Source organism: Rhinatrema bivittatum, chromosome 6 (genome assembly GCF_901001135.1).
Source record: "Rhinatrema bivittatum chromosome 6, aRhiBiv1.1, whole genome shotgun sequence".
NCBI lineage: Eukaryota > Metazoa > Chordata > Amphibia > Gymnophiona > Rhinatrematidae > Rhinatrema > Rhinatrema bivittatum.
The window spans coordinates 222,431,177-222,453,415 of record NC_042620.1 but is presented as its reverse complement, the minus strand read 5'-3'; the positions used below and the strand labels follow the sequence as shown (position 1 = coordinate 222,453,415).

Here is a 22,239-nt window from a genome sequence, read left to right as displayed (position 1 = left end):
TGGTACAATAGCTCTTCTCTGTTATTTTGCTAAGGCAACAAAAGTCAATACAGTTGAAGTTGGTGACATACGCATAACAATTGTGAAGAAATACAGTTCTCTTTAATTGGCTCCCAAAGAGGAAGTGTATGAAACTATAAAATGGTTTTGTTCATTTTTTGAAATATAGTATTCTCAGTAAATTAACACTGAGTGCAAAAGAATCTGAAAAGATTTCCAAAGTCAAACAAAAAGTTTTTAATACTGTATCTTAGCAAGAACATTTTAACAAAGGTGTACTTAACTTAATATAGTACAACAGAGAAACCATACTTAAAAGTTTCCATTATCTATCACTCTAATGCATATTTTTTTTCATCTTAAAAGACCAAAAGCCAAGCTGAAATGAGCATTAAAAAAGCATCAATTTATATTCCTCATGATATTAGGGTTTAGCTCACGCTCTTGAATTGGTCATCTAATGAAAGGACAATTTTTACATCATTGTTTTAAAAAAATGTACACACATTTCTTTTTTTTAAAACATAATATATATTGAGTATCAGCTTCAGTAAACAAAGCTAAATTTATAAACACAATTGAAACAGCTCCTTGATGAACAGTTTCAGTCATAACTAGACCTTGTGTTACAGAAATCCAGCAAGGATCTTCCTGGCCTGACAGAATCTTTGTGCCGTAGCTATACAATAACAGCCTTCTCCAGTTTAAAATCAAATAAAAATGTGAATTGTTTGGAGGGATAGTTTCTGTATGTGCTTAGAAATCTTAAAACATTTTATTCTGTGGGGCTTATAAACTGTCAGATTTTACGGGCCTGGTATGGTAAGGAAAGCTTATAAGAAGCCTTTTAGTATCTCTTAATGACAATACGGCAGTTTTCGATGGAACAACAATTTAAATTGCTGGAAATAGTTTGTCAAGTTTCATGCTACAAATTCTGTTCTTCAAATCAGTACTGAAGGCATCAGAGGTTGGAAGGGATGTTTTTCTTGAAAAAGGGAGTCTTCAAATAGCCATCTTTGTATATTGTCAATCGTCTTGGTCTCCTTCAGTACATAATAGTAGGTTTTATGTATGTCCTGTTTTCTGGGGGAAAAGAAGGTAAAATCAAGTTAAATACTGTAACTCATAATTCAGGGTTTATAAAGCTGCATAAACTACAACTTATTATGTAAATTTGAATCTTTGCTTCTATGAACTTTGAACTGAATACAATGCAAAAACCAAATTAGATCACTGTACAGGCCTATGAGAGCATACTTTTATCTCTAGCTCAAATACAGACTCAGGAGGCTAAATATCCATTGTTTTTTTCTACAGAGATCTGATTTCAGTTTAAAGTGGGGTGTTACATAATCATTTTGTATTTATTATTTATTTTAAAAATCTGAATTCTGCTCATATCCACAGTGCACAGCAGAACACATAAGAACATACACAAACCAAGAAACACAACACAAAACTAAAACAAAATACAGTAAAAAGAGATCGTCACAAGGCTGCATAACAAGATAATGCCATGTAATGTTCAGAAACTGCTATACATATAGGGCCAGATTTTCAAAGGGGTACGTGCGTAGCCCCTGAAAACCTGGCCCAAACTCCCCCTGCGCGCACCGAGCCTATGTTGAGTAGGCTCGGCGGTGGGCGCAAGCCCCGGGAAGGGCGTAAGTCCCGGGGCTTTCCTGGGGGAGGCGTTCCGGGGGCGTGTCATGGCCGGCGCGTCATCGGGCGTGTTCCGGGGGCGTGGCCGCGGCCTCCTGACCAGCCCCTGGACTGGACCCTGACGTGCCGGCAGCCAGCCCAACGCGCGCAAGTTACGCCTGCTTCGAGCAGGTGTAACTTTACAACAAAGGTGGGGGAGGGGGGTTATATAGGGCTGGGGGGGTGGGTTAGGTAGGGAAAGGGAGGGGAAGGTGGGGGAGGCCGAAGGAACGTTCCCTCCGAGGCCGCTTCAATTTCGGAGCAGCCTTGGAGGGAACGGAGGCAGGCTGCGAGACTCGGCACGCGCAGGCTGCCGATTTTGGGCAGCCTTGCGTGCGCCGACCCCGGATTTTAATGGATATGCGTGGCTATGCGCGTATCTATAAATCCCACATACTCTTGTTCGCGCCTGGTGCACGAACAAAAGTACGCATGTGCGCAAATTTATAAAATCTACCCTATAAAGATCCACTGAATTAAGTTCTCTAATGCACAGGATGACAAAAGTGCTGCATGCTCGCAATACAACAAGACCAGTCGAAAAATGCAAAAAATATAGGGGTACATTTTTTAAAAAAGCGCGAGTGTGTACTTTTGTTCGCACACAAGGTGCAAACAAAAGTACGCCGGATTTCAATAGATACGCGCATAGCCGCACGTAACTTTTAAAATCCGGGGTTGGCGCGCACAAGGGGGTGCACATTTGTGCACCTTGCGTGCGCCGAGCCCTGCGCGCACTGCCCGTTCCCTCCGAGGCCGCTCCGAAATCGGAGCGGCCTCGGAGGGACCTTTCTTCCGCCTCCTCCCACCTCCCCCTCCCTTCCACTATTTAACCCACCCCCCAGCCCTACCTAAATCCCCCTCCTAACCATTATCCAGGAAGTTACGCCTGCCTCCGGGCAGTCGTAACTTACGCGCGCCGGCTGTATGCTGGCGCGGCAGGCCCCAACAGAGGCCGCTGTGTCGGGGCACTCGGCCATGCCCCTGGACCGCCGCCACGCCCCCGAACACGCCCCCAAGCTGACATCACGCCCCCTGTCCATGCCCCCAGACCGCCCCTTTTTGCAAGCCCCGGGACATATGCATGCAGGCCTTAACTATCGCCTTTAAATGAGGCCTCATCGATAAATCAGAATTGAAAACAATGCTCAAATTTTGGAGTTGCGATGTCTCCGGGACTTCAAGGACCTGAAACTTGAAATAATAAGGTGCTTTTCTAGAAGAAAACCTACTTAAGATCATAATTTCAGTTTTGCCCAAATTAAGTAAATGCTGTGTGGACAGCATTTTTGAAGGTTTACTATTTGGTTAGACTAAACAAAATTCTAGAATTTATACATTATTATTATACAATATATTATATTATACAATAAAAGGTGAATTTTACAAGCCTAACACGTGCCGAAATTAGGGGATGCTTGTGCCAAGTGGATTTTAAAAGTTGCCCTGATGCGTGCGTAAATGCCGCTGCGCACATATATCAAAACTTCTCAAAAAACGGCAGGGTGTGGGTGTGGTCTGGGCAGTTCAAGATTTTAACCAGAAATTAATTACACGATCCAATGTACACTGAGGTCCCCTGCCATGTAACTTTACTTCTGCTATGGATGGTGTTTAAGTCCAAAATAAAAACAATGGGCGATTTTGAAGGAGTTTATAGGGTGTGGGGTAACTGGGGGGTGTACAGGCTATCATACCAGAGGGGTTGGGATGACCTATTTATTTATAAGATTTTATATACTAATATTCTGGTAACAATCAAAATGGCTCACAACATAAATACAAATAAAATCACATAAAATTTTAGATAAAAAGACATAACATCTTCAAGTCAATATATTACCACATAAAAGTAAACTAGACCTAAGAAAAATAAAAAAACATGTACAGTAAACTTAGCTGGTAACTGAGAAAACTGGGAAGGAACTGGTAAAACATGCAAAGGTATCAGCGCGCGTCCCTTTTAAAATTTCTCCACTTACTCGGTAGAAGTGGCTTTAACATGCACAGGCGCGTGTCCATTTATGAACACGTCTCTACTTTAATAAATATTTGGAAAAGATCAAGGCATCTATTCTTTCTTTTTTGTTTACCTGACGGCCATTTAAAATTGGGCGCATTTGTGTGTGCGACCAAGCTATTTTATAACATACACGCAATGACACACTTATGTTATAAAAAGCTGCGTCCCTGGGCCCAGGCTGCCACACACACGCACATATACGCCTGTGCGGTCATTTTCAAAAGGATTTACACACACAAAAGTAGCAGATATTGTAGCAATTTTCAAAAGTCCAGGTACATGCTTAAATTGCACTTCCGTACATAAAACCTATTGACAATTCAATAGCATTTATTGGAGCAATTTTCAAAAACCCACTTAGGCACAGTAAACCGTGTTATAAGCACGTAAATGTTTTGAAAATTGCCTGCTAAGGGGTAGATTTTAAAAGGGTTAGGCGCATAAGTTATGCGCCTAACCCTTTTAAAACCCCCCTGCGGGCGCCGAGCCTATTTTGCATAGGCTCGGCGGCGCGCGCAAGCCCCGGGTCACTCGTAAGTCCTGGGGCTTCGCTAGGGGGCGTGTCAGGGGGCGGTGCAACGTTCGGGGCATTCCGGGGGGCGTGGTGCTGGCCCAGGGGCGTGGCTGAGGCCTCCAGAACAGCCCCTGGGTTGGGTGATGGCGCGCCAGCAGCTCTCTGGCAGGCGTAACTTTGTCGACAAAGATGGGAGGGGTGTAGATTGGGCTGGGGGGGTGGGTTAGGTAGGGGAAGGTGGGAGGAGGCCGAAGGAAAGTTCCCTCCGAGGCCGCTCTGATTTCGGAGCGGCCTCGGAGGGAACGGGCGGCGCGCGCAAGTTGCACAAATGTGCACCCCCTTGCGCACGCTGACCCCGGATTTTAGAATATACGTGCAGCTACGCGCGTATCTTATAAAATCCAGCGTACTTTTGTTTGCGCTTGGTGCATGAACAAAAGTACATGCGGGCGCACTTTTGGAAAATCTACCCCTAAGTGTGTAATTGACCTATTTTCCACGTGTTTGTATTATGATGTACTCACTCCATGTCCCAGTGATGCATCTGGGACATGTTATTTCACTTGCTTACCTTCAATGCTCAGATGTTCCTTGTCTTTCCATCTCTAATTCCTCTTTTCCAGTTTAGTTTACACACTGCTACATCTACATAGACTCTGCGCTACAAACTGCAGCTTAATGTTTCAAAATTGATATTCTCTTCTCCGGTTAACTCAACTCCTCCCAGTTACATCCCCAGAATGTCCTGAACTTATCTGGCTAAATTCTAGCTTGCTACCTTACTAGCTGGCTAGAATTTAGCTGGATATGTGCCCAACTTCTGAGTTAACTGGCTAAATACTTCTTGAATATGGACCTACTAGAGGTCCATATTTAAAGGATTTTGGCTGGGTAACTTCTCAGTTCCCTGGAAAAAACCTTAAGTTGAACATTTCTTCACTCTCGGCAGCTAAATTTTGTCTGGAGTAACTTTTTCCCTAGGTAAAATGTAGCCAGGTAAAAGAGAGCGGAGGCTTTGGATTAGTTGGGTAGCATGGATATTGAGCTCTACCTGTCTAAACTTACCAGGCCAGTCTAGTTCGAAAAATCCCCGGGCAACGTTATGTGAGCACATTCAGTGGCAGATTTACCCAGGTAAATCCTGCTGAATTTCTCACCTAAAGTTAACCAAGGTGTTTTTCTGCCCTCCATGCAGCTGAATACAGAGCTCTCAGGGGATTAAGTACTAACCATTGTTAGGGTCAATGCCAGCATTTAATGCGTATAAAATGCAGGTGTTACCTAATCCCGATAACCAACATGCATTATTTGCATGCACATGAATTGTTTATTTGAAAGATGTATATACCACATTACCCATGGTCCTAGGTGGGTAACAATAATTATACAAACATCCAAACATCATCCAGAGCAATCAAAACTGCAAATATCAAATGAATAAATGTATTGTTCAAAAGCACTTATACTGTGAAAATGCTCCCTGTTTGCTTTTAACAACACACTCACACCAAAATGTGAAACCAAAATCCATGGGACAGCACTATTTATGTGAATATTCAGACATTCAATGTTCATATAAATTGTGCTATCATTTGACATCATACAAGAAAAAGTGATCATCTAATGCAGTACAAAGCCTTATCCTAACACTAACCATCCATGCCTGCATACAACAGCTACTGTCAGTACACTGTCAATGTTAAATCATTACAAACCAGCTAACTGGTAGTTACTTCAAAGGCCTAGCTAAAAAATAAAACCTTCAATTGCTTCCTAAGTATTTGTGTGCAAAGTATTATTCTTAAGGAGATTGTCAAAGAATTCCACAGTAATGGACCTACCATGGACAACATTCATACCTGGGATTCCACAAGCCTGATTAAATGAGTCGAGGATACATCAAGCTAATTACTCCCAGAAGATCTTAATAACAGTGAAGGTCTATAAATCCTCAAAACCACATTTAGGTAAATCGGGACATTATCATTTGCCGCCTTGTAGATAAGCATGAGGATTTTGAAACGAATCCTCCAGAAAATCAGCAGCCAATGCAAATCACATAGAACCTGAGATATATGGTCTCTTCAGCATGCACCTGTCCGCACTAGTGCCACGGTATTCTAGACTGCCTGGAGGGCTTTCAGAGTGGTAAGTGGCAGTCCCAGGTATAGTGAATTACAGTGGTCTCGCTTTGATAACACTAAAGCCTGTAACACCAGCCTAAAATCGTTAGGTGTTAAAAATGGTATGATTTTACACACTAACTGCAATTTTAACAAGGCACAATTTTATATGGAGAAGCAATAAAAGAGAAGGATCGATAATCACCCTCCAAGTTGCGAACTTGAGAAGAGATGAGAATTCTCAAATCTCCTAAACTGTAACACAGTAGGAATGTAAAGAGGTAAATTATCACACAGTAACATAACGCACTTAAAAATGAGCCAATTAGCAGAAAACATTCTGCTAATTGCCTCTTTAGGCTTTAACACTGGACAGTACATCCAGTGTCAATAACTTAAAGCCCAACTTTTAAACATATCCACAGTACAGCATTTACATGTGTAAGGGCACGCGTGAAGATTAATGGTAGTATTTTATAAAGTGCGGCAAGAACTGCAGTTTATAAAATACCACATATTTCTGCTCCAAAAGTACATGCACATGTTTCAGTATGTGTGAATATTTCCAGTGCAAAAAAAACCAGGTATACTTTCTCTACCTATTTTATAAAAATACGCGCAATTATTTTAGGCAAATAATAAAATATAACATGTACGCCTAACAGCCCTGCTTTACATGCGGAAGCTGTTAGGCACGGATACTGTTTTGAAAATACTTACTTGCGCGCGTACTTGAAATCGCCAGTTCGCCAATATCTCTGCCAGTTCACCTTAACCCTATAGCATTTCATCCTGAACCCCCAATTCACCCTGCCTTCTCACCCAAAAACTACAGAATTGCTTATTCGAGTCAATTAGCAGGTGTAAAAATATAAGAATACATTTGGTAATGTATATATATATGTGTGTATCTCTCTAACAAAACAGCAACTACTGCATATACTTTTGAACCTCACTTCGAAATGCCCCAAGCCTGTCCCTTTTTTTTTCTCCCTCAGTAAAACATAGACAACATTTATAAAACAGTATATACTCAGGAATATGTTATTTTTGTGTGTGAAATCCCTTTGACAAATTGCTCCACTGTATGTAAATGTGGCCACGTCATATAAGAAGCTACACTGCAGAATGTGTAGTTAAGTTTCCCGCCAGTAACCCATGCTAATGCAAAAAAATAAACCCTTAGGATTGCTCCCTGCAGCAGCCCCCTCCCCCTGCCATGAAGTGATGCCAGTATCCCCAAGTCTCTCCTGACAACTCTCCTGGGCCTCTCGGCTCACCTCCCTGCCCCCACCTCCTGAAACTGTCATTTCCCATTGTGGTAATACAAAAATGAAGGTATAATACTGAGTACCTAATCTAATAATACAACCAAAGTACCCAAGACTATTTCTTCAATTCTAACATTAAAACATATAGTACATTCACATCAGACAAAATATTCTCCCATTAAAAAAGTATCCCGTACAGTAAGCCAACATGGGAGCATGTGAAGTACATAGAGAATTTTAGTGGGCTGGAGGAGGGCACTTTGATGCATCATCTTATGCAGTGTCTGAAACTCACACAGTTCTGGGTGGAGGTGCTAGACTATTACTCGCTGCACAGGTATGGCAACTCAAGCCTCCAGCACTGCCTTGTTGACTCACCCCTTTTTGGCACCGCTTCTGGGTACTTCCTCTAAGGTAAAATTCGGGAGCGTAGCGGTCCTGTTGGGCCTGCCGCGCGATATTATCGGTGTGGGTCGACCAGGAAACATCTCCTACCATAGTGGCCTGGCATAACAGGATGACTATGTTCATGCACGGATGGACTCTCTTGCTGGTAATCGTAATGGGGATAAGCAATATGAGGGATGTTGGCAGGTGTTCTTTACACTTTTAGCACATGACACACAAGCTGATCTACTTGCATTAGGCTACACTGTGTCTTGGCATTGAATTCCTTGGTCTCGGGGTGTGTGTGTGTGTGGGGGGGGGGTTTAATGGGGTTACTACTGTGGAAGATGGATGAGGTATGTATGGGAAAATAGGATGCATGGGACGCTGGACGTCTGCGGGAATGGAATGCATGGTAGCATTTTGACTGCAGTGATGGGGGGGGAACTGGGGTGATAAAAGAAAATAACAGTATCAGGAATTGCTGGGTTGTCACTTTGCTGAATGTTTCCCATCATTGGTGTACTGTGAATATACATTATTTCTATACTAACATGCCCTGTTGGCATTGGATATATAATTACTGTTTTGTAAAGTATAGCTGTGTGTTCTTGCTACCAATAAAACAATTTTGGAAAAAAAAATGTATCCCAATTCCCTAAAATATTCCCAGATATTCCCAAATATTCCTTTTCTCAAAAAGGTTTTTCAAATATTTTCAGATATTCCCAACAATGGGCCCTTGTTTCACCAAATACTTGGCTTCATCAGGGGACATCATGGGACAACATCATGGGAGAAGAAAAACAATCAATAAGGGCTGTATAACATAGTCTGGGTAAAACAAATAAGCATGGGTGTAGCTTGCTTATTGCGGCGGCTACTACCCCTAACTAATCAAGCTAGATATTTCACTTGGATGCAGCTCCATCACTGCTCTCTACATTAAAGGTGGGGGTGGAAGGGAAATAGAACCAAGAGCTAAGAGAAACAGATAAGTATGAGAGAAAAAAATGTGTGAAGCTTGCTGGGCAGACTGGATGGGCCATTTGGTCTTCTTCTGCTGTCATTTCTATGTTTCTATGACATTAACATATATTATCCATACAGTCATATCTGCTTACAATCTAATGGTCCTATGAACAATGATGATGATAACTTACAGAGATACACCATAGCATTCTTCAAAGATCAGACTTCAGTGTACTTCACAGTAATAATTATTAAGCATATAGCTATATTTTGGATGGAATGCTATAGTAAATAACTTACCAGCAGTCTGCATAACCACTGGAAAGGGAACCTAGTATCTGGCAGTCATGTATAATAAGGGGTGAATTTTGAAAACATTTAAGTTCATTAAATTAGTATATACACGCATAAGTAACTTGTACTCATATATATGCTATTTTATAAATATGAAAAGTATGTGCGTATTTTTAGTTTCACACATTGATTTATGCGAGAAAAAAGGGTGGTCTGGGGTCCACGTACAAGTTGCTTTTTTAAGAGACTTACATGCTTATATTTGGCAACTTATTTATATAATTTTACACCTGTTAATTATCTTACACACCTAATATTAGACTCATCTATTATCTACTACTGGTTGGGTGGAGGTCTGGGTGAACTGGGGGTATTTCAGAGTGAAGATTAGGAGGATTTCAGTGACCTGGACTGGGTGAACTGGTGGAGGTTTTGGAAAACTGGTGATTTCAATTATGCGCACATTTTAAAATATATTGACTTCTGTGTGCAAACAGGGTTTTATGCAAGCAAGGTACAATTTTTTTCACATATAAAATGTACACACATATGTTTTTAAAATAGGTAGGAAAAGTCCACGCTTTCAATACATTGCAAGATATACATGTGTGTGTTGGGGGCAGACATACGTGTATTATGTAATCTGCACATACCAGGTAAGTGCTGTAGTAAATCTATGCATGGCCACATATGTGCATATATAGGGCTGTGTGGAGTTGTTGGAAACTTACCCATTAAGGTTACATTCATTGCTTGCAAAAAATAGACATAAGATCCTTAATGTGCTCAGAATAGATGAGGACCTAATTTAACATCTTATTCAAAATAGAGTGTCCAACTGAGCAGTGCCACCATTGGTCTGAGTATGACCAAATGAGTCTTACTAACATCTATATTAGAGATATATTATTAAAACTATTTTGAATCTAATTTAAAAATGAACAAAGAATAGAAATATGAATCTGCTTTGTTGCCCATAACATATAGCATCAAGAACTGAAACAGTTAAAACCTATTCCTGCAGATTTTGTTGATGATAGCAAAATGATAATCTTGAGTAGTATTTCGTAAAATGTTGACATCTATCCCATTGCTGTTTTACATATGCCAATACTGAATACTCATAAGGAAAGAACCAGTATTGACCTGTTAACTGACACCGATCCTTGGAGCAATCTCAAAATTTGCCACATTTCAATTTCAAAATGCATTTCAGCTATAATATGAGTGATTTATCATTTAGCAGTAACTGTCAAAGTAAACTCCTAGATAAAACAAAAACATCTGGAACTATAAACAGAGGAGAGCAATGGCTGAATTTTAATCCAAACCCCAGCATGCTTGCTTCATTAGGAACAGGAAACAGCTAATTAGTAAGTGAATGGTTCATGTTTTAAGAACATTTGTATTTCAATTCCAAACAAAGATGATCTAATATATATTCTTGATGTAAACAAGAATAAAGATCAGGAAGAGCAAAGAACAAAACATCTCCAGAGGAATGTTTGGGGCCTGAGAACCTCAAGGAGAGTGACCAAAAACAACTTTTGGGGAATGGCCTGATTATTGCTATCTTTAGAGTTTTCATAACCACAAACACAGGTCGGTATTTATCTTTAGTTACTTAACGTTCAGGACCCATTATTTAATATGTAGTCCTTTAATGCCCTTATACTTAAAGAGTATTAATAGTCCTAGTTCAGAAGGCAACATTTTGGGGTTATGGGCTATTCATCTTTATTTAAATATTTAGCTCTACATAAAAAAAAAAAAATCATATTTTCTCAAAAAAATTGCATTTTCTTCATTTCATGTCTGTATGTGAGAATAGAAGGCTGAGGAGCTCTACCGCATTGCCCTCTTCTTTTCCTCACATAAATGTCTCTTTAACTAACTTTCAAGAGCGCCTGTTCTTAAGTTACCCATCATATAGGGGCTGACACTTGTGATGCTCTTGTAAAAATGCAGCTCCATTCTATGCATTCTGAAGGTATCAAAGTAAAGCTTTCTGCGTGAAGGACACATCTATCAATTGAAAAATGTATGTGAGAGACAGAATGAGGATCCTTCTTATACAAAGTACTATATTTTATTGTTTATTTATTTATTTATTTGGAATTATTCTTCGCCTTTTCTGATATGATTCACCCGAGGCAGTTTACAGCATATTAGAATAGAAGAAAATAAAAAAAGGTTAACTGCAGTGCCATAATAAGAAAGGTGTAAATAATTTAGAAAGGAGCAAAAATCACATTCTAACTTGGCAATAAAAAGGTGTGCCTTAGCATTAACTTTGATAGATCAAAGCACATTGACTAACCTCTGCTAACAACATAGCAGAGATATCAGTAGCTAACTCAGAAAATAAATAATCCAGCAGCAAAAATATTAGTTTGAAGGAGCACATTTAAGATAATAGCAGATAGTTTCCAAACTCTGGTTAGCATCTTAGATTTCTGGGTTGGTCATTAAAAAGCTTGATAGAAGAGCCAGGCTTTTATTTGCTTCTTAAAGTATGAATAGTCATGTATTTGTTGGAGCTTTTCCATAAGGGTATTCCAGAGAATAGGCACTGCTCCCATACATGATCTGTTGCAGGTGTCTGACAATGGAATTCACATCGAGGATCCGAGTGAGGATCTTAGTGACCTGGAGGGCATGTATAGGGATAGCCTTTCACTAGGTCTGAACACATAACTGGAGAAGGAGTGGACCTATATTTGCACACAAATATTAAGCATTGAAAGGTTAGTCCTCGCACACTAAATGGTTTTCCTCATTTTAGAGACCATGCAATAAAACTTAGCTGATGTAATAAAACTTGTGCTAAAACAGGAGTTACATTTTAGCAAGAGTTTTGGTTAATGCCTGTGGTAGATACCAGCAGTACTTTGGGATGCAGTAAGCTAATGGCATGCAAATGAGCAGGATTAAAAATAAGGGGCCAAATGAAAAACAAAAACAAAAAACGCTAAAATGTGAGTTAACCTGAAAAGTCTGTTCCAATACAGAAAAAGGCCTTATTTATTTATTTGTGAATTTATTTGGGGAGGTAAATACTTCAAAGTTGAAAAGTGTGTGACCAAAATGGCCTTGCATGTGACACTGGAGCTGGGCATTTCAACTTGAACACCTTCAGCTGAATAGGATGCATTCTGGCGCTATGCATCCTGACTAGGGCACCAAAGAGTGCAAATTGTATAGCTTTAGGTGCCCTCTCCAGACAGCTTACCCTTTATTTAATTTGGCATGCCTTGTTCAAATAGCCTTGCATGCAAGAATATGCCCAAGTTGAGATGCAATCTTGAATGCAAGGCCATTGTGCCACAGTGCCAGTTTATACTGTTTCGTTGAAGATGCCCACTTACACTTCAGTATTACTTGCCATGCTTTGCCACAGTGAGGCAGGCACCTGCAGCTGAACATTACACATCTGCACTGTGCTACAATGATTTTCCATGCAGGACTGGCACTGTACCTCGGGGGGGGGGGGGGGGGGGATGCAGGTGTGAGGTGTGTGTGCACACTCTCTCTCTACTCCATACACTGTCCACTTTATAGCCCTTTTTCTCCCCTTCCCCTGTGTGTGTGTTTGTGTGTGTTCAGGTCTGTGTTGCACATAGGGGTGTGAGTTTTATGGGGGGAGAGGCTAGGATTGCCAACTAACTCCAGATTTTCAGGACTGGGTGACCCAGTCCTGGTTTTATGCCCCTGTATGCAGGTACTTATAGTCTTCCTTTTCTTAGAGAATGCAATAGGGAAATTAGAATAAATCCCTGCATGCAATGGGGTAAAACCAGGAGTGGATCAACCTGTCCTGAAAATCCGGAGCCAGTTGGCAAGGCTGGGAGAGGCAAGTGTTAGGTGTATGTGCATGTGTATTGCTGGGGCAATTAACATTGCTGCGGCTGGCACAATGCTGGAAATTTAACTCTTGGATATGAGGTGGAGTTATCTCGGGTGGCCATTGTTATATCTATGTTATAGTGCGTTTCTACCACACTGGCACAATAATAGAATAACATTGGCCACAAGAAATGTGAGTTTACTCCATCTCATACAAAGGAAGGAGTGAAATTTTCAGCATAAGCTCTCTTCAGAGGCACCTACAGCTGAAGAAAATATAAGCTCTCCGGGCAGACACCTTCAGCTGTACAGAATGCACTTTGGCGCTGTGCATCCTCACTTTGGTGTACCGTTCAGCTGTAGGTGTCTGCCCCAGAGATCTTTTGCTTTGCTTTTACTGGTCATGCTTGCCAAAATAGTCTTGGATGTGAGAATGTGCACAAAAGTTGGATGCACAGCATCAATGTCACAGGAAATATTTTGGCAAGGCATGGCAAATGAAATCAAAGCAAAAGCACTCTGGGGTTGGCACTTACTGCTAGCTGAACAAAGTGTAAGCTTCCTAGGGCAGGCACTGAAGAGTTAAACAGTAAACCAAAGTCAGGATGCACAGCACTGGTGTACAAATCAGTTCTGGGTGCTTATGTTGGAAATTAAACTCCTGGGTCCGAGGTGGAGTAAATTCATATTTCTGATGGCCAAAGTTATTCTATTGATGTGCCAGTGTGGTCGAAGCAGTTAGTTACTACCACATTGAACACCTTAATATTATAACATGGCCACCAGAAATGTGAGTTAAGTTTTACTCCTGCTCAAAACCCAGGAGTTAAATTGCCCTTTAAGGCACATTCCAGCATTGCTAGGGAATAGCTAATGTCTTTTTTTAAATAGGATATGCTTGTAACCGTGCTAATTTTAATGCCAGCTTTTACTACTATTTTAGTACATATTTTTTGGGTGTTAAAACTCCCTGTTAAATACCAGGGCTAACTTACTGCAGAAAAATGCAAGCTAAACCAAGAGTGAAAACTTGCACCAATGTCAGCATGCCATATTACATCTGCCCATTGTGTGTACATTAAAGCTGTTTAGCATGGTCTAAAAATAGTGCGCTATGTAATAATGGTTTATTATGCATGCTAAACTTATCATATATGCATATGTAAATGAATGGACATCACATGCAAATGAGGCTTGCACAGGAAATAGCATTGTATGCTCTCCATCAGCTGCTATTCAGCAATCACTCACTACATTTAAAAATTTAACATCTACCTAAGACCAGATATTAACTTTTTAGTGCATACATTATTGAAATGACACACATTTTAGTGGCTAAAAGATTAAGGTGATGTAACGCTCCACAATACAGAAGCCACAAGACTTTTCCTGAGTCTAATAATTACACAAGGTCAGACAGAATGGTATGAGCTCAATGATTACTGCTGTATAGATGTGGTAGTACATTCAAAGAACGCTGCAGGCTTTCCGAATCTTTACCCAGAACAGTTGCCTGGGCATTGAGAGCTTCTTTGAGGCCAACATTCTGGTTGACTACAGAGCTCTCTAGAGGAAACTTTAAGGCTCTCCCAGAATAAAATATCCTGTTGTTCTACCAACATGCAGGGCTGGCACCACTTATGGGCCATCTGATTCTATGTTCTCATGTGGGCCCTCCCCCTTCACAGAGGCCCAATTTCTTGCTATCATTGCACAGGGCAGTACTGGTGCCAAGGCAACCCCTGGTTATAACATCACAAAGGGCTCATTGAGGGTGGATGCTCAGACGTGGGTGTGCTCTAGAGGCAGAGCTGGCAGATTTCCCTACCTGGTGTGGTGGGGCTGGGATGATTTGGGGGTGGCAGATCGAGGAGATGTGGCTACTATACCAGGTGATTTATGGGAGATATGGAGTAGAGGAGAGGAGAGAATTGAAGGAGGGGGAGAATGACAAAAAGAAAAGAGGATGTGACAGAAGAAAGACACCAGCATATACTTAAGCACTTCCAAAATATACCTGCATTAATTTACATAATGCAAATGTATTTCCAAGCAGTAGGTTAACAGAGGAAAAAGGTCTTTGCTTTCATTGGCATTTGTTAGAGCAATCAAAGACTACAGTAGGCATTCCAAAGCTTTTGGCCAAACTGTGATCTGGGCATCTTTGAGCTCACCAATCATTTTCGTTTGAACATAGAGCTCTTTTCTTTCAGCTTTGCAACTCTGGCAGTCTGTGCCATGAGCCATTGCGAAACCTACACTACAGGGTGCTTATAGAAGGGTGAATGGTGTGATGATACCGCTCTTCTCAGTCAGAGCTGCCAGATCCATCTCTGGACAGTTCCCTTCCATACATCCTTCTTTCACAAAGCATATCCTCTCACACTGCTCTTTCAATCATACTGACACAGAAGACAGATGGCCAGAAATATGCACTCATGTCTGATTTTTCCTCTGCAGGAACTCTGTTCTCTTTTAGCCTCCTCTCCTGGCTCTTCCTCTTTGTCCCTCAGCACTGAAAAGCCTTATTTTGATCCAGTTTTGAAGCTATAAGCTGGAGTCAAGAGGAAAACTCAACTGAGCATGCTCAGTTTAATAAGCAGATGTCATTTGGCTTTCCTGATGCTATGGAACATTCTCACACTACTTAGTAATTGTATTTTAGGGTTTAATATGCATAATAATGTGGACTTATGACTGGGGGAATGTTTTACTGCACACATTAAAATTAATTGCATCATATTTTAAATGGAGTTTTAGTATTTACATTAAATTGTTACTGACTAGCACACTAACAGATTTTAGTGTGTTTTATTGCATAGATACTATAGTGTTTCCCATAAAAATTCTTAGTACATAGGTTCCATAATCTATGAACAATATTGCTCTACTATGAAATCTATATCAAACCCATGATAGACATTTTAAATATTGTAACAATTAAAATGGTCAACATGTGAGATATCTCAAGTTACACTATATAAAAAATAATGTACAGTGACCAAAGGTTATAATACTGTATGTGTACATGAAAAAATAAAAATCAAATTTCAGAACATAAAACACATATATACAAAGAAATAAAGAAAAATGATGGCTAAAAAAGACCATACTGCCTGTCTTGTCTGCCCATGACTACGATCCCTACCCAGTAATAAAAAAAAACAAACCCCCCCTCCCCCCAAAAAACCAGCCATGAGACTTCAGATTAGGGCAACCCAGCTCAAATACTGTCCAGTTTTCTAGGCATGCCCTAACCCAGCTTGCATCAAAGCCCAAAATGTCTGCTGATTAGTGTTTGCCTGGGTTAGATCACCTTGGAATTTGAAATGGATCAGGCAGTGATTTTTTGTGCATGAATTTCAGCATGAATTTTATGTCTGTTTGGGAATCATTATTGTAATCTCTGCAGGTCTCACCTTACTCATGACTTTCTGTGGCAGTATTACAACAGTCAGCGATAAATGATTATCAACTTCATAAATCAACATTTTCAAAAATCAAAATCCAGGTTAAAAAAATAAAACACAAGAGGACCGGAGTTGAGTGAGGTCTGACTAAGATTCTGGTAATGGAAGAAAGAAAATGTGGGTTTAATTTGAAATATTTAAGGACAGGAGTGTCTGTAACTCAGACAGAGCAGAAAATGATCTGGCTGGCCTCAGTCAGAGACTGGCATCTTGCATATAGAGCAACAGAATAGCTTATATAAAGCCAGGATCAGAATACTGATAGCTTGGCTCATAGGGACTGCTGAGAACAGTCCAGTGTTCTGCAACGAGAGCTAGAGGCTGAGATGAGTTGAGCCCTTGGACCCACAGAGCACTGTGAGTTCTCAAACTGATATATCTGTTTCTGTAAGTAGAAGAGTACTGTAAAGTGTTTTTAAAGTATCATGAAGTTTGTCTGTATCCAATACGTAGAAGATTTGATAATTGAATTAACTCACCTGGACTGGATCTTGGGCTTTGTTGCTTTAATCCTATGCTGTACTGTTTACTCCACAGAAATGTAAGTTAGGTTACTATATTTGCCTTGCTTAAAAACTTTTGAATAAACCGCTTCATACAGCGTACCTGGGACTAGAGTTGACTTGAATATTGAAGGGAAATCCTCAATCTGACAGACTCAGATAATCTGAGTGATGTTTAAATTTGTCAATTTGAATGGATCTGTAATTAAATCCAAACATTCAAACATGGTTTTTATCCATATTTTGCTGGGGGAGGGGGTTTACCTGCCTATCCTTTTTTTCTCATATTGTGGGGTTTCTTTACCTCTCTGTCTTTCTTAATTACATATTTCCTGTTTTGTTCAATTTATTCTGTCAATAGCACCATTTAGTCATGCTGACAGATGCTCAGATTACAAATCCTCAACTTGGAGATGAGATGATTGAGAAGGGATATAGGAGAGAGTTGAAAATCATGAATGGGGCGAAACAGGTAAATAGGCAACGGTTATTTACCCTTTCAAATGGTACTAGAACTAGGGCTTGCTCCATGAAACTAGCTGGTAGCAGTTTTGACACAAATGGGAGAAAGTCATATTTTCATGCAATCAAGCTGTGGAATTTGTTGCCAGACGATGTGGTCAAGGTATCTAGCACAGCTGGGTTTAAAAGAGGTTTGGGCAACTTCCTGTAGGAAAAGTCTATAAACAATTATCAGCCACATGAACATGGGGGAATTCACCATTTATCCCTTGGAGAGAGCAACAAGGCACTGGATCTACTCTTTGGGATCTGCTGGGTACTTCCGGATTGGCCACTATCAAAGAAAGAATGCTGGGCTCAATGAACAATAAGAACCAATTTTACAAAATGATTAGGGAGTGCTAAGCTCAATGAAATTACCCCATCCTGGATATAATGAGGGAGTCTGCTCAATATTTTGGGTGCTTAGGCACCCACTGAACTCACGGAGCTGCCACCTCTTATACTTTGTTTATATCTGCACACTGGTGAATGTAAGTAACTGTTAAGCAGATTGACTCCTTATTTTGATGAAAACAACACGTTAGCTTCTGGTTTCCTCTCAGGGCTACGATCAAGCAAAGTGGACTGAAGCAGAATGAAATATAAAAGTATCCCAGTGTTGAATACATTAAAAGGTTCTACGAGTACCGCGACATGAAAGCTCCATATTGGCGTTCCACTGACAAGAAAAATAGACAGCCATGTACTGCTTTTAATGTGTGGAGATCAAGTCTGGACTTTGTTTTGATCTCAGTCCAGTTTCGCCCAACGGTTTTTTGACACAGCTTTTCATCAAAACTCTATAAGGGGATGGAGTGTTATGGGGCGGAGATGCCGAGACCCGCGGCATGTTCGTAGCCTGGCCAGTTATTGGACAGAAGTCTGGGGGCGGACTATTACGCATACCGACATCAGTACCTGCTTTAGAAATTTATCTCATTCTGTACCCGATCTTACCCTGTTGATTTAATGATTTGAGGTTCTTACTCAGGAAGGGCCAAATGTGTGCCTTGTTGGAAGCAAATTATACTGAGTTTCGTTAAAACGGAGGGGGAAGAAAGATCTATCTGAGAGTAAAAGGTCCAACTCTCAAACGCCAATCCTTTACCCTGGATGCCATGGATGCTACTTCTACTGCTTGGAAAACTGCTTGAAAAAATGTGTGCTCTGTAAAGCCTTTCTGTCCTTTAGCCAGGCATGTATCTGTGAGATTCAGGCTGCAATGTGATACAGGACACAACTGCAAAATCTCATTTTACATAACCATAAGGCAACAGTCTTAGAAATTCTTCTCTGCTGCAGTGTGTCTTAGTACAATCTGTCTTCTGGCTACCTAAATTCTGCGGTGTGATGCACACACAAATTTCACACCAGAAGGTCTCCAGTCCCCTCAGTGCAGTTCATTGCAAATGATATAGCAGTCTTTCAGCATTTTACTGTACCATATATTCAAGATTTGTATGAATCTAAATGCAATAAATGTATTATTTTATTAGGTTTATCCCTTAATCAAATATTCATTTATATGGGTTTCATTCCATTAAAAAAGAAATTACACAAAGGTGAGCAAAACTGTAGATTTAGTTTAAAGCTTAATCTCATTCTCTAGGGGTAATGTTGACTATATAAAAACTGTATAAATGCTATTCTGTAACACTAAAATATGCTTATGAGCCCCCTGTGCATGTTATATTGCTTTACAACCTACCCTGGAATGCATGACTAGCTTAATAAGCAAGACACTTGGAACATTTTTTTTCAACAATATAAAAAAGAAGAAAGATCTCACAAATTCTCTGAGTCAAAGATCTGGAATGACTGTAACTCTCTCAGGATGATTTGCCTTCCTGAAACAGCATTTTTTCTTTTTTTTCTAATGGCAGCAAATACATTCTTTTATCTTTTGCAGAAGTCTTAACTAGCAAAGAACAGAACAAAAGCAGTGTTACCTGCTTCATGCTTAATCTTTTCTCTCTTTAACTCTGCTCTTTCTAATTTCGGCATTCCTTCTGCCCCACATCCCACGCACACACACACACATATATTCTAATTGGCCCCCCTGCAGAGTCTAAGGCAGTTTAAGGTGATCATATTGCTCTATGTCAAAACAGAAGGTTGATCCAATCCTGGATTTACCTCAGGCCACGCATGCATATGCCCTGTTTTTCTTGGGGAAGTCTGAACTATTTTTACATTTATGCAACTGGATATTGAAATTTAGAAAGAAAAAGAAAAACAATGAGGGTGGTGACCAAAACATCATCAACTGAATATGGAACCTTTTGCACAGAAGAATATGATCTAACATCTAACCCACAGTTGTAATCTAATGCAGGACTTTTACACTACCTGTATGCTATCATCAAAAAGGCTGTTTAATATAGTATTAGCATTATAGTCTTCAAGATGCTGACTAAAATGAGTCTTTTTGACTTATAAGGAGCAGTGTACAGTTATGGCAATTTCACCCATTATATGAATGGGATATAGTTGTAGTTCCTAACATATTTCCAAAGAGTTAATGTAATTATATGGTGAGGATCTCATGCTATCATAGCATTTACTATGATACCTTGTACAACTCGTATCTTAGAACTATTATTCAATCAATATTACAAACTTAAAAACCACAGATCTGCTGCAGGTAGATTTTGTCAATAGATTAAATCACAGTCTGAAAGACTCTAACTGCAAAATAGAAAAATGCAAAGGAAGGTGACTTGTTATAGTAGAGCACATTGCTACAAACCAGGAGTCCCAGCTTGGACGCTTGTGACCAAAATTCACTGAATGACTATGATTCATACATATATACTAGGGATGGGCATTCGGGAGAAATGAAATAGGAAATTAGACAAAATTTTGTTTCATTTCGTTATCAAAGCAAAATGACTGAAAATCTGACAACATTTTGTTGGTTTTCATGTTTCATTTTTAAAACAAAATTCAAGGGCCTTGGCCTAGGCCAGAGGCTTCAGTATGAGCCTAGGCATTGGAATCAACCTGACGCTTAGGCCCAGGCTGAAGCCTTAGTTTTGCGTAAGCCTAGATCTCATCCTATAGCCTGGGCCTAGGCCTCAGATCCCCCCATTCTGGGTAAGTGGGGGATTGGGAGGATCCTGACCCCGGTTATTTTTTGAGGTGGGGGGGGGGGGTGCTTTCTTTTTTTTGTTTAAATGTTTATTTTGGTTTTTTTAATGAAATAAAGAAAATAAACATTTGACAAAATGAAATTCGTGGAACATCAAATCCCCATAAACAAACTGAAAAATGAAGTGAAAATGTTTCTTCCTCCTCTCCCTAATACATACATACATACACATATGGGAGAGAAACTGATATCTCTTGTTGAATGACTTTCGGTTGTAAAGGACTGCCTATAATGATATAACTTTGACTCTCAAACTATATCTGACCTGCATCATTATGTTAGAAAATCATCTGGGTATAATCCAGCCTTCTCAATTAAGATGCTGGATTTTCCCTATTCATTTCATAGTACAAATGCCTTTCTCTTAGAATATACTATTGGAAGTTCTATAGATATTTTACTATACACTTGGCACTTTCCTTGAAGCAGTGTCTCATAAGATAAATATCCCAGAGTTCCTCTTCTTATTTTGTGAACAGATCTCAGTCAGACAAAGATGACTCCAAGGTTAAGCCTCTGAACAGGACTTCCCAACCTGTCCTGGAGACCCCACAGCTGGTTGTGTTTTCAGGATATCCACCATGAATATGCAAGAGATAAATTAGCATTAGCATATGTAATCCACTCTGAAGTGCCAAAAAGTGGAATATAAATCAAATGAGTAAATAAATAAATAAATAGTGGGTTTCCAATATACAAATTTATTTTCTGCATATTCATGGTGGATACCCTGAAAATCCGAATAGCTTTGGGATTTACCAGGACAGATTTGGGAAGCTCTGATATATAACATTTACAGCCCTAAAAGATCAAGAGAAAAGGAGTTAGTTGGTATATCCTAAATTCATAAGAAAGCCACACAGTTCCCATTAGAAGAGCAGAGAGAAGTCATAAAGCAATAAACCTGAAAAGAATTAGTGAAACAGAAGCTTTAATTAAATTTTGAAACTGTTAGGACAAACCTGACAGTGATTATAGAGCAAGAACACCATAACGATAGAAGTGAGAAACTGGACATTAGCAGAAAGGTACAAGGGCTGTATTTTCAGTTCCTATGCCAAGAAATGTGAGAAATATCTCTTAAAATAAGTCCCACAGTGCTGAGTTAAGGAGCACTGACTCCCTATATAGGTATTCAATCAAGTCATGGAACAGACAACCAGTAAGTGGAGATATTAATAAGTAACTCTTGGCAATGGAGGGACTCATGTTTTAAAGCAGGGAATTCATCCTCCAGGTCAAAAAAACTGATGTGTTTTTCAGGATATATCCTCTGCGAATATTCATCAGTTTTATCTGTATATATTTGATCTATGAACTACTATTACTTTTAATACTACTACTTTTTATAATTTTTAAAGACACACATAAGATACAGTCCCTGCTCCAAGGAGCCCACAATCTAATCAAGACGAGCATACATGGCAAACAAGAGTCTGTGGAAAGGGTATTTATAATGGAGAGTGCCTAGGATTTA

At 39.9% G+C, this 22,239-nt stretch overlaps 1 protein-coding gene across 5 annotated transcripts in view; it reads right to left on the bottom strand.

Moving 5' to 3' along the window:
• Positions 1-222: 222 nt before the first annotated feature.
• The window catches only part of DACH2 (dachshund family transcription factor 2), a 912,520-nt gene continuing 890,503 nt past the window's right edge, over positions 223-22,239 (bottom strand). For all 5 annotated transcript variants that reach the window (XM_029606589.1, XM_029606588.1, XM_029606590.1 and 2 more), the window contains one exon: positions 223-1,086. In XM_029606589.1, the coding sequence (XP_029462449.1) occupies positions 1,049-1,086 (38 nt within the window). In that variant the 3' untranslated portion in view covers positions 223-1,048. The remainder of the gene's footprint in view (positions 1,087-22,239) is intronic.